At 56.6% G+C, this 10,677-nt stretch overlaps 1 protein-coding gene and 1 long non-coding RNA gene across 3 annotated transcripts; one reads left to right on the top strand and one right to left on the bottom strand.

Annotated features, from left to right (window-relative positions):
* The first annotated feature begins 6 nt into the window (after positions 1-6).
* Positions 7-7,935, top strand: REEP2 (receptor accessory protein 2). 2 transcript variants are annotated; one of them, XM_017891319.1, is made up of 8 exons: positions 7-174; positions 1,962-2,034; positions 2,330-2,406; positions 5,363-5,483; positions 5,720-5,833; positions 6,193-6,334; positions 6,433-6,563; positions 6,648-7,935. In XM_017891319.1, exons 1-8 carry the CDS (start codon positions 143-145, stop codon positions 6,714-6,716), a joined length of 759 nt encoding a protein of 252 aa, XP_017746808.1. In that variant the 5' UTR covers positions 7-142; the 3' UTR covers positions 6,717-7,935. The 2 variants fall into 2 exon arrangements, with proteins under 2 accessions (XP_017746808.1, XP_017746807.1); XM_017891318.1 differs by having other exon boundaries at positions 6,187-6,334.
* A 70-nt stretch (positions 7,936-8,005) lies between these two features.
* On the bottom strand, positions 8,006-9,504 carry LOC108541703 (uncharacterized). Its single transcript, XR_001889033.1, has 3 exons — positions 9,469-9,504; positions 8,811-8,945; positions 8,006-8,089 (listed from the first exon to the last, which is right to left on the bottom strand). It is a non-coding gene; the product is annotated as an uncharacterized LOC108541703 (long non-coding RNA).
* Between the last annotated feature and the right edge of the window lie 1,173 nt (positions 9,505-10,677).

Here is a 10,677-nt window from a genome sequence, read left to right as displayed (position 1 = left end):
CCGCTGCCCCCGCGGCGGCTGCTGCAGCGGCTGCTGCTGCTACTGCGGCTCCTGCTGCCGCCGCCGCCGCCGCCGCTTGGCCTCAGGCAGCTGCATCCTCGGCCCGGCCGGGTCCCCGCCCCGCGCCGCGCCCGGCCCCGCCATGGTGTCCTGGATCATCTCTCGCCTGGTGGTGTGAGTGCGGCGGCGAGGGGGGTGATGCGGGCTGTGATGGAGGGCGGGGTTGTTAAAGCCCGGGTGGACTTCTCCGAAGCTTGGTGCAGCAGAGTCACCTAAAGGCGCTGCGTCCTTATTTGGGGTCCCCAGAGACACGGAGATGTGGCACCCAGGACTGGAGGGGGGAATATTAGGGGAGCGTGGCAGGCCTGGCTTCCCAGGGACCTCACCCACATTCTTTATTAATAACCTCTTTTATTTCTACCGTCCTTGCTCCTGCTCCCATCCTAGGGGCTGAGCAGCACGGCTTGATTTAAAAGGGAAGGCAGGCGCGTCCCCTCCCCCACCTGGCAGGTCTGGGCTGGAGGAGGTCCTCAGACCCGGGCCCTGTCCCTCTGGGGGAGGGAACAGGGTGATGGAAGAGAGTGGAGCAAGGCAGGGCCTCATCATCATTCCACAGCTCAGAGCCACCACCAGGCCCCTTGGCCTCTCCCTTCCACTCACTGTCAGGAGACTGGGGACGAGAGCACATGCCCTTAGGCCCCCTAGGGAGGAAGTTTGGGAAGCAGAAATGCTCGGAGGACAAAGTGTGAGAGGTAACTGGGAGAGGGGATGTATGTGCTCAGCCTGGGATTGTGGACGCCGCTGGGAGAGGACGCTCTGGGAGAGGACGCTCGGTGGCCTTCATTCCAGGCTGCCAGCCACACTGTGGAGCCGTGTCTCTGGCACCTCCCCAGGCCCCAGGAGGGAACTCACACCATTCTCCACGACCCCAGACTTTGTCCTTGAGGATTCTGCCCCGCACTCCATTTGCACCAGGCAGTTTGGAAGTATCCCGCCTGTTCATGCGGAAACAGGAGGCACCCACACATTGTCAAGGGGCTGAGCCTGACAGGAGCTCCTTGTGGGCCTCGGAGTTATCCCCTGCCCTAATGAGGACACTGCCCCTCGGCCTCCACCGTTGTGGACTGACACCGGCAGCCCCACCCTGCTCCCTTCTTCCCATTCCGTGCAGCCAGGCTGGCTAAGTGCTTCTGTCCTGGTTTCCTCTCGACTCCTTCTCTTCCCCCACCCACCACAGGGGGAATGGAGGGATCTCACGCCTCCATGTGGCCTTCAGGGTGGCTGCTTCTCTCTTGCCTGGGCAAGCCCCAAAGGGCATCGGTCCTCTTCTTTCCCAGCCTGTGTCTTGTCTGCACTCTGTAGTTGGATCACCAGCGGGGGCCCTCCCCTGAGCCCCATCCCTGTGGTGTTTACATGGGGGAATAAGCCTCTTTGCCTCTCTCAGGGCCTCCTGCCCCTGTGCCCTTTGTTCCCTAGGGCCCCAGGGTCACAGTGGTACCTCTGACTGCCAGGTAAGGGTGCCCTGTTAGGTGGTGTCAGGTTCCCTCGCAGAGCCTGGCTCTGAGACAGGGAAGTAGAGGGTAAGGGCAGATGGGTGTGAATGGGCATGAGGTCAAGAAGGAAGGCACCCTGTGGCAGTGACCTGACTCCCAGTCCCCATGACATGTTTGTGCATAACCAAGGATCATGGCGCAAGGGACCACATTGGACCCTCTGGCCTCCGGGCCTTTCCCTGCCTCCGGGGCTGGAGAAAAACTGAACAGTGGAGCAGGGAAGGGCATCACCCTAGCTAGCTGGGCATGTTCCACGCTGCTTTGACCTTAACCCCTGACCTGAGTTCATCAGTCCAGGAGGGAGTTCTGTCCCTCTTCCCATTATTTACCCAGGGTCTGATGCAGAGCTGGGAGGGAGAGGCCACTGCCCTTGGCTGAGGGGCCCAATAACCATGCCTGCCTCCCTAGGCTCATCTTTGGCACCTTGTACCCAGCCTATTCTTCCTACAAGGCCGTGAAGACAAAAAACGTGAAGGAATATGTGAGTGGATGACCCTTCACCCCCTACCCAACCCACATGGCAGAGAGAGGGGAGGACACTGGGTCCTATTACAGATGGGGGTGACTTCGCACCAATGCTGTCAGCCACTAACAAGACCCACCAGCAATGGAGGGCCCTGGGTGTCCCGCACAGTGCCTCCAACATGGCTGGCAGGCAGAAGTGGGGTCCTGGGTGTTCTAACCAGCCCAGGCATGTTTGACAGGCAGAGTTGGGGTCCTAGGTGTCCCTGCCCCTCAGCCCCATGCCCCAGTGAGCGCTTTCCTCTGTTCCTCAGGTGAAGTGGATGATGTACTGGATCGTCTTTGCCTTCTTCACCACGGCTGAGACGCTCACGGATATAGTGCTCTCCTGGTGAGGTCCAGCATCCCCTCCTGCATCTCAGGACCCAGGGCCTCTGCCTGTCTCTACCCAGCCAGCCAAACAAAAGATTGGGCCTGGGAGTGAAGCTCCTCCCACTCCTGACAATTTCTTGGGGTCCTTGATATCTCCCCTCTCATGCCTAACTTGACCTGTAGAAGAACCGACATAGTAGTGCCAGGCAAGGGGGCTCACGCTTGTAATCTCAGCACTTTGGGGGACCAAGGCTGGTGGATCACCTGAGGCCAGGAGTTTGAGATAAACCTGGGCAACACAGTGAGACCTCATCTCTACTAAAAAAATTTTTTAATTAACCAGGTATGGTGGCATGTGCCTGTAGACCCAGCTACTTAGGAAGCTGAGACAGAAGGATCGCTTGAGCCCAGGAGTTGGGGGCTGCTGTGAGCTATGATCGTGCCACTGCACTCCAGCCTGAGTGACAGAGCAAGACCTTATCTATTAAAAAAGAAAAACGAGCTGGGTGCGGTAGCTCACACCTGTAGTCCCAGCACTTTGGGAGGCCTAGGTGGGTGGATCATTTGAGGTCAGGAGTTTGAGACCAGCCTGGCCAACATGGTAAAACCCTGTCTCCACTAAAAATACAAAAAAAATTAGCTGGGTGTGGTGGTGCCCCTGTAATCCCAGCTACTAGGGAGGCTGAGGCAGGAGAACTGCTTGAACCCAGGAGGTGGAGGTTGCAGTGAGCCAAGATCATGCCGTTGCAAGCCTGGGCAACAGAGTGAGACTCCGTCTCAGAAAAAAAAAAAGGGAGTAAGAACAAACATAACCCCCACGTTTCTTTCTGGTGGCAACCAGAGCACCTCAGTGGAATTCAGGAAACCTGCTTCTGCCATGCTGCCTATGACCTTAGGCAAGTCACAGCTCTCGAGGCCTCAGTTTCTTTATTTGTAAAATAGGCATATGATTCACTCCTCTAAACACTGGATACTTGCATTTCCAAGGCATTTCCCAGGTCGTACTAGACTACTAGACTACTATGAGCACTTTGAGGACAGGGAATGTGTCTTAATCATCTGTGTATTCACAGCAGGAACTCAAAAACATTTACTGAATGATCAGATACCTCTTGGAAGACAGAACTAATAAGATAGTTTATCGGAACTCAAGAGAAGAGAATGTTACCAAGGGGGAGAGGACAAGAGATCATTACATGTATAGATAAGGCCCTTGCATTTGAGAAAAATAGTTTTAGGATAGGAAAGAGATGGAGAGATGGGTTAAAAGTTGAGGGTAAAGGCCGGGCGCAGTGGCTCACGCCTGTAATCTCAGCACTTTGGGAGGCCAAGGCAGGCAGATCATGAGGTCAGGAGATCAAGACCATCCGGGCCAACATGGTGAAACCCCGTCTCTACTAAAAATACAAAAATTAGCTAGGCGTTATGGCGTATGCTTGTAATCCCAGCTACTTGGGAGGCTGAGACAGGAGAATCGCTTGAACCCAGGAGACGGAGGTTGCAGTGAGTCAAGATCGCACCACTGTACTCCAGCCTGGTGACAGAACAGGACTCAGTCTCAAAAAAAAAAAAAAAAAAAAAAAAATTTGAAGGTAAAGGCTGTGCGTGGTGGCTTCTGCTTGTAATCCTAGCACTTTGGGAAACCAAGGCAGGAGGATCGCTTGAGCCTAAGAGTTTGCGATCAGCCTGGGCAACATAGCAAGACCGTCTATTTAAAAAGAAAAAAAAAATTGGCCAGGTGCGGTGGCTCATGCCTTAATCACAGCACTTTGGGAGGCCGAGGCGGGCAGATCACCTGAGGTCAGGAGTTCGAGACCAGCCTGACCAACATGGTGAAACCCTGTCTCTACTAAAATACAAAATTAGCCGGGCATGGTGGCACATGCCTGTAATCCCAGCTACCCGGGAGGCTAAGGCAGGAGAATTGCTTGAACCCAGGAGGCGGAGGCTGTGGTGAGCCAAGATCACGCCATTGCACTCCAGCCTAGGCAACAAAAACGAGACTATGTCTCACAAAAAAAAAAAAAAAAAAAAAAAAAATTTGAGAGTAGAGCAAGAGTGGTGAGGTAAAAAAAAAAATTGACGGTAGTGAATATAGATGCCTTTTTTTCTTTTTCTGAGGTAGAATCTCACTCTGTCATTCAGGTTGGAATGCAGTGGTGTGATCTCGGCTCACTGCAGCCTCGACCTCCTGGGCTCAAGTGATCTTCCCACCTCAACCTCCTGAGTAGCTGGGACCACAGGCACATGCCACCACACCTGGCTTCTTTTTTATTTTTTGTAGAAATGGGGTTTTGCTGTGTTGTCAAGCTGGTCTCGAACTTCTAGGCTTAGATGATCCTCCCACCTTGGCTCCCAAAGTGCTGGGAGATTACAGGCCACTGTGCCAGGCCTATACATGTGTCTTGACACAGCAAAAGAGAGAGTTTTGATGAGGGCTTTGTGAGGACGTAGGTGACCTGAAGGAGTTTGTGACCAGAGGAGAAGGCGCTATGGGGACTGAAGGGCAATCCTGAAAAGTGAGGGGCGTGTCATGGCGAGGCAGGAGGTTCCCTAGCAAGCTAGAGAAGCCCCAGGCCTCTCGATGATAGGGAGGGCAGGAAAGGAAGGGGTGAAGACTCAGGCGTGGGCCTGCACAGTCAAGAGCAAGGTCGAGAGTTTCCCTTGGTGGTGACCCTAGGGCAGAGGAAGGAGGGTTTTCTCTAGGAGTGAGAGGGCTGGGGCTTGGGGAGAGGATGAGGCAAGGAGAGTCGCTGCTGGGGGAAATTCCTTCTAGAGTCACTGCTTACCTTCCTGTCTGGAGCCTCAGCTGAGCCCCCCAGACGCTTTCAGATTAGAAAGGAGCAGTCCCATGAGCCTCATGGGGACCCCAGAGCACTCAGAGTGACGGGCTATCACACGGGGCTGGTGCTGCTAGACACAGGGCACCTCCCGACTCCCTGCCCTGTACTCCGCGCTTGCCCCTGTCCCAACAGGTTCCCCTTCTACTTTGAACTGAAGATCGCCTTCGTGATATGGCTGCTGTCCCCATACACCAAGGGCTCCAGCGTGCTCTACCGCAAGTTTGTGCACCCAACACTGTCCAACAAGGAGAAGGTTTGTCCCCACTCTCAGCTTACCTCCCAGCCTGCCCCCAGCCAAGGCAGCCCAGAGCCTGCAGCCTCATACAGACTGGCCCTCCCTCAGGGGCCCAGAGCCCGAAGTGACCTGACAGGGCTGCCGTGGCCTCCTGGAGCAGGCAGGGGCCTCTGTCCAGGGGTGAACAAGGGTAGGGCAGGGCCTCGACAGCAGCGCCCACCTCTCCTCTCCTCCCTTCCCCTCCAATGCCATAGGAGATCGACGAGTACATCACGCAGGCCCGAGACAAGAGCTATGAGACCATGATGAGGGTGGGCAAGAGGGGCCTGAACCTGGCCGCCAATGCCGCAGTCACAGCTGCTGCCAAGGTGAGATGGGGGCAGGCTCGGATTCCCAGGGCCCCCGCCTTGTACAAAGGGCCCTGGCCAGGCCCCTTGCGTCCACCCTGTGCTCAGGGCTGTAGAGACTCTGGGCTCATGCAGCTGGAGGTTCCAGTCCAGGCTCTACCCCTATCTGGCCAAGTCACTTTCATTGTCCAGCCATTTCTGCATCTGTCCAGAGGCGAAGTGTGGTACTGCCCCAGCCCTCAGCTCTGTCTGTGTGGGACTGGGTGAAGACTGTGGGGAGGGCACCGAGCCTGGGCTGCTGCCAGCACCATGGTGACCGCTATCTCCACCCCGCCCCTTTCCCCGGCTCTCCCGGTGCGTGGTGGTGACCCTAGGGCCAGGGGGTGCTGTCAGAGAAGCTCCGCAGCTTCAGCATGCAGGACCTGACCCTGATTCGGGACGAGGATGCACTGCCCCTGCAGGGGCCCGACGGCCGCCTCCGACCCGGCCCTGGCAGCCTCCTGGACACCATTGAGGACTTAGGTACAGGCAGGGCCTGAGGTTGGGGAGGGGCCCCAAGGGCAAGGCCAAGGAGCCCAGATGGGAAAGATTCCCCCATCTCCTTTTCTCCCTGCACCCAGGAGATGACGCTGCCCTGAGTCTAAGGTCCAGCACAAACGCGGCAGATTCCCGGACAGAGGCCTCTGAGGATGACATGGGAGACAAAGCTCCCAAGAGGGCCAAACCCATCAAAAAAGCACCCAAAGCTGAGGTGAGGGCACTGGCCAGAGCTTGGGGAAACAGGCAGGGGGTGGTGGCTCCAAGCTGAGCCCCATCTTCCTCCTTCTTTCCACAGCCACTGGCTTCCAAGACACTGAAGACCCGGCCCAAGAAGAAGACTTCTGGCGGGGGCGACTCAGCTTGAGACCCTCCACCCCCGCAGGCTGCAGAGCAAGGATGAAGCCTCAGGAAGGGCCTCGGACCCAGCCCCTGCTCCACACTGTGCCAGTAGCCTAGGTGTCTCAGGCCCCTAGGCCCCTCAGATGGCTATTTCCGGTGCCTGCCCAGTGGCCACTCTTCTGGAAGGGGCTTGGAAAAGAGGAGGGAGGCCCAGCTGTGGGGGTTGAGGGTAGAGGGTGGACCAGAGCCTGAGGACTGAGCCACCTAAGGAGGTGGGAACCCCTCGGCCTCCACCACTGTTCCGCTGCAGCCCCGCCCTGCCTCGCCCCGCCCACCCAGTGCCTTGCTGAAGCCCATAGCCATCCGCTTCTCCGAGGTCCTATCATGTCTCCACTGCTCGCCTTGGTTTGGGAGCGGGGAGGGGGCAGTCCTAGCCCAGATGGACCAAGGATGGGCCTGAAGACACGTGGGGGAAAGGGAGCACACGGGGAGGATGTTAGGGACTCTGGGTGGGGCCTCCAGGTGCAGCTGTGGGTGGAAGACGGGTTGGCGTGTGCTTCAGCAACCAGGATGGCCAGGCCAGAGCTGCAGCTGGGGGCTCTTTTCCTGGTCATTGGGTGGGGCTGAGTGCCACATGTTCCCACATTAAAAAGGGGGGGTCCAGGGCTGTGTGTTTGTGTCTTTCTGGGTCTAGGGCTGGGGGGAGTTTGGGTCAAGGACTGTCCCTCCAGCAGTCACCTCCTCCCACCCTCAGCCCCACAGTCAACTGGCCATTTCCCTGCTCAACCCTCCCTCCTAGACCCTGAGCCTCAGAGGACCCAGGGGCCCATGAGAGAATGGGCATCTGGGAGGCCCCTCACCTGCTCCTTTGACCTTGCTCCCTTTCAGGTCACCCATTTCCACCATGCCCTGGGCTGGACTCCCGTGCTCCTCAGGGTCCACCCCTGCTCTGGTACAGGCCCCTGCTGAGTGGGTCCCTCTTCTCTGCCCCTGGGGCCCATCTCCTATTGTCCAGGGTCCCCATCCTGTACCAAGCAGACTGGGCCCTAAGACCCCTGGCAGAACCCAGACTCTGCTCACACTTGCCCCAGCTTCTGCCACAGCTTCAGTTAGGGCCAGGAGGAACACATGAAGAAGAAAGAGAAATGCAGGAGCCGTGGGGCTCCCGGTTCCTTGGGAAGAGGGTGCCCAGTGGACCTTTGGCACTGGATGAGCCAATAAACCAAACTCTGGCACCTCATTTATTTTGGCATCTGTGCTTTGTTCTTGTCACACCAGCTGACAGGTGGGAAGGACCTCAAGTGAGAAGCAGGGTCCAGCTGGGGGAGTCGGAAGGCCAGCCTGTGATCCACAGGAGCTCTGGTCCTCAGCTAAGAGATGGGTTTGAGGTGGCTCAGTCTAGGAAAATGGTTTTGGGACTCAAAACCAGAGGCCTGGGCCGGGCACGTTGGCTCACGCCTGTAATCCCAGCACTTTGGGAGGCCAAGGCGGGCAGATCACGAGGTCAGGAGATCAAGACCATCCTGGCCAAGATGGTGAAACCCTGTCTCTACTAAAAAAAATTAGCCAGGCGTTGTGGTGTGCACCTGTAGTCCCAGCTACTTGGGAGGCTGAGGTAGGGGAATCGCTTGAATGTGGGAGGTGGAGATTGCAGTCAGCCGAGATTACACCACTGCACTCCAGGCTGGTGACAGAGCAAGACTCTGTCTCAAACAAAACAAAAAACAGAGGTTTAGCTGGGTGTGGTGGCTCACACCTGTAATCCCAGCACTTTGGGAGGCCGAGGTAGGAGGATCCTTGAACCCAGGATTTTGAGACCAGCCTGGGCAACATGGGAAAATCACATCTGTATTTTTTTTTTTTTTTTTTTTTTGGAAACTGAGTCTCTATTGCCAAGGCTAGAGTGCAGTGGTGTGATCTTGACTTGCTGCAACCTCCGCCTCCCGGGTTCAAGCGATTCTCATGCCTCAGCCTCCTGAGTAGCTGGGATTACAGGCATGAGACATCGTGCCAGACCACATTTCTATTTTAAAAAAAAATAATAATAAATAAAAACCAGAGGCCTAAGAAGGGTCAGGGGCCCCAACCCCAAGGACTGTCTTATCCCTCAGAATCTTACCCCAAGTCTTCAGTGGACCTTCTGGTATCCAACAAAAAGTGCTAGGTGTAGACTCTGGGGGACAAAGATCCCAGTGAGGCCCCAGTGGGGACAGGATAAGATATGGAGCTGCGGGGCAGGCCGAGGGGACTGTGCCTAGAAAGGCCAAAATACCAAAGGGGTTGAGCCAGACACATTGAGCGAATAAGCAGAGATGGGGAAGCCAAGACAAGGGCTTGTGTAGAAACCAGCCCTGGGGACAGAGAGGGAACCAAGGGCTGAGACAAAGAGGCACAACCTTTGTGACACCAGGAAAGGCAGGGGTCCAGCCCTAACTGCTGGGCTAGGTTGGAGGAAAGGAGGAGGAGGGAGCTGCAGGGCATGGGGTCGGAGCCCTGGGAAGCAGAGGCAGAGCTCCAGGGGCCAAGAAGCACAACTGACTGGGGATGAGCCCCCGGGAAGCCAGAACCAAGGGGGAGGGAAAGGCTGGCAGAGGAGCAGAGGCAGGTACGGAGGAGAGATTGACAAAGGAAAAGAGCCGTGAGGGAGGAAAAAGGGATCAGAGAAATAGCTCAACTTGTGGAAGGAAAATGGAGGAAGCAGGCTATGGGGTGGGTAGGGGGTGTGAATAGGACCTAGACCCAGGCTCTGGACCCCAAGTTTGGCAAAGTGCCCCTACACTAGGCTTCCCTCCTCCTTCCCTGGCATCCCCGGGCATGTGCACAGGGCATGTGCCAAGCTAGCCAAGAGCCCCCTGAAGTGATGTCACAGTGGGGGATGTGAGATGTCCCTTTTGTCTTTCCTTGGAGTCCTCCAGTCAACTAGCCCTCTGAGGGGCATCGCCTTCACCATCAGCCTCTGAGCAATTTTGGCCCATTTTTCCATCGGAAAGGAGAGGAAGCTACCATGGTAAAATACAGGGGAGGCATTCATTCTAGAAAGATCCCGAGAGGGTAAGATGCTGCAGAACCACGCTAACAGCTACCATATGCCCAGGAAACCAGGTTAGGCGTTCTTTAACCTAAATCTCATTTGCTGCATATCACACACACACACACACACACACACACACACACAGCCTCACACTCAGGAGCATGCTCGCATCCACAGTGACTGGTGGCTAGACAGGTGACGTCCAGATTCCGTGCGCATCAGGGGTTCCCCTGTGTCCACAGGAACATGCTGAGATTTCCAAGCTCATTGGTTTGTTGCTATGGAAACATTCAGGCTTCTAGAACTCTGGGCACAGGGCCCGCCCCCTGTAGTGCAGAGGAGAGGAGAGCTAGAGGGTGACAAGAAGAATGGGTGGAAAGGCTCCTGGGAAAGAGGCTGGCTGGTGGCACACATCTGGGCCTAGGTAACCCTTTGCTGTTCCCTCATTCCCTGGGAAAATCTCCCCTTCCCCCTCTCCCCTCTGCCTCCGTAGATCTCTCCAAGCCAGGGTAGTGGGAAAGAGATGTCAGAAATAGGTGGATGGCCAGCGCTCTGTGGAGGGTGCTTGCTTGATCACTGCCTGGGTCTCCAGGGGCCTTTGAGAGGTACTAGCTTTGGGTAGGGACTGGGGCAGGCGAGCGCTGGGTCCCATGCCCAGGCCTCCTTGGGATCGCTGGGCAGCTCTCCAGGCCTGAGGTTCCTGGTTATAACAGTCTCAGGTCTCTAGCTTCTTCAGCTGGCTCCCCCTCCCTTTCTTGTGGGTGCCCTACACCCGGAGAACCTGCTTAAAATGGGATTTCCAGGCTGTGACGTCAGAGGAAAGCCGGCAGCTCCAACCAGCCTCTGCCAGCTCTCCCTTGATCGGCAGAGCTGAGCCCAGCTTTGCTTGGCCTGGAGGGAGGCAGGGCGGGCACAGGAGGGAGGGGTTTTGGGGGCTCTGAGCCATGGTCCCCAT

This window comes from Rhinopithecus bieti, unplaced genomic scaffold, assembly GCF_001698545.2.
Source record: "Rhinopithecus bieti isolate Rb0 unplaced genomic scaffold, ASM169854v2 scaffold_20170, whole genome shotgun sequence".
In the NCBI taxonomy this organism is placed as follows: domain Eukaryota; kingdom Metazoa; phylum Chordata; class Mammalia; order Primates; family Cercopithecidae; genus Rhinopithecus; species Rhinopithecus bieti.
This window is presented reverse-complemented; position numbering and strand designations above follow the sequence as displayed.

Excerpts from the sequence above, each read along its gene's own strand:
- REEP2 (XM_017891318.1), top strand. The coding sequence starts at position 143 with ATGGTGTCCTGGATCATCTCTCGCCTGGTGGT. Across the intron at positions 175-1,961 it reads ATCATCTCTCGCCTGGTGGT|GCTCATCTTTGGCACCTTGT; the intron begins GTGAGTGCGGCG and ends CTGCCTCCCTAG. Across the intron at positions 2,035-2,329 it reads CAAAAAACGTGAAGGAATAT|GTGAAGTGGATGATGTACTG; the intron begins GTGAGTGGATGA and ends TCTGTTCCTCAG.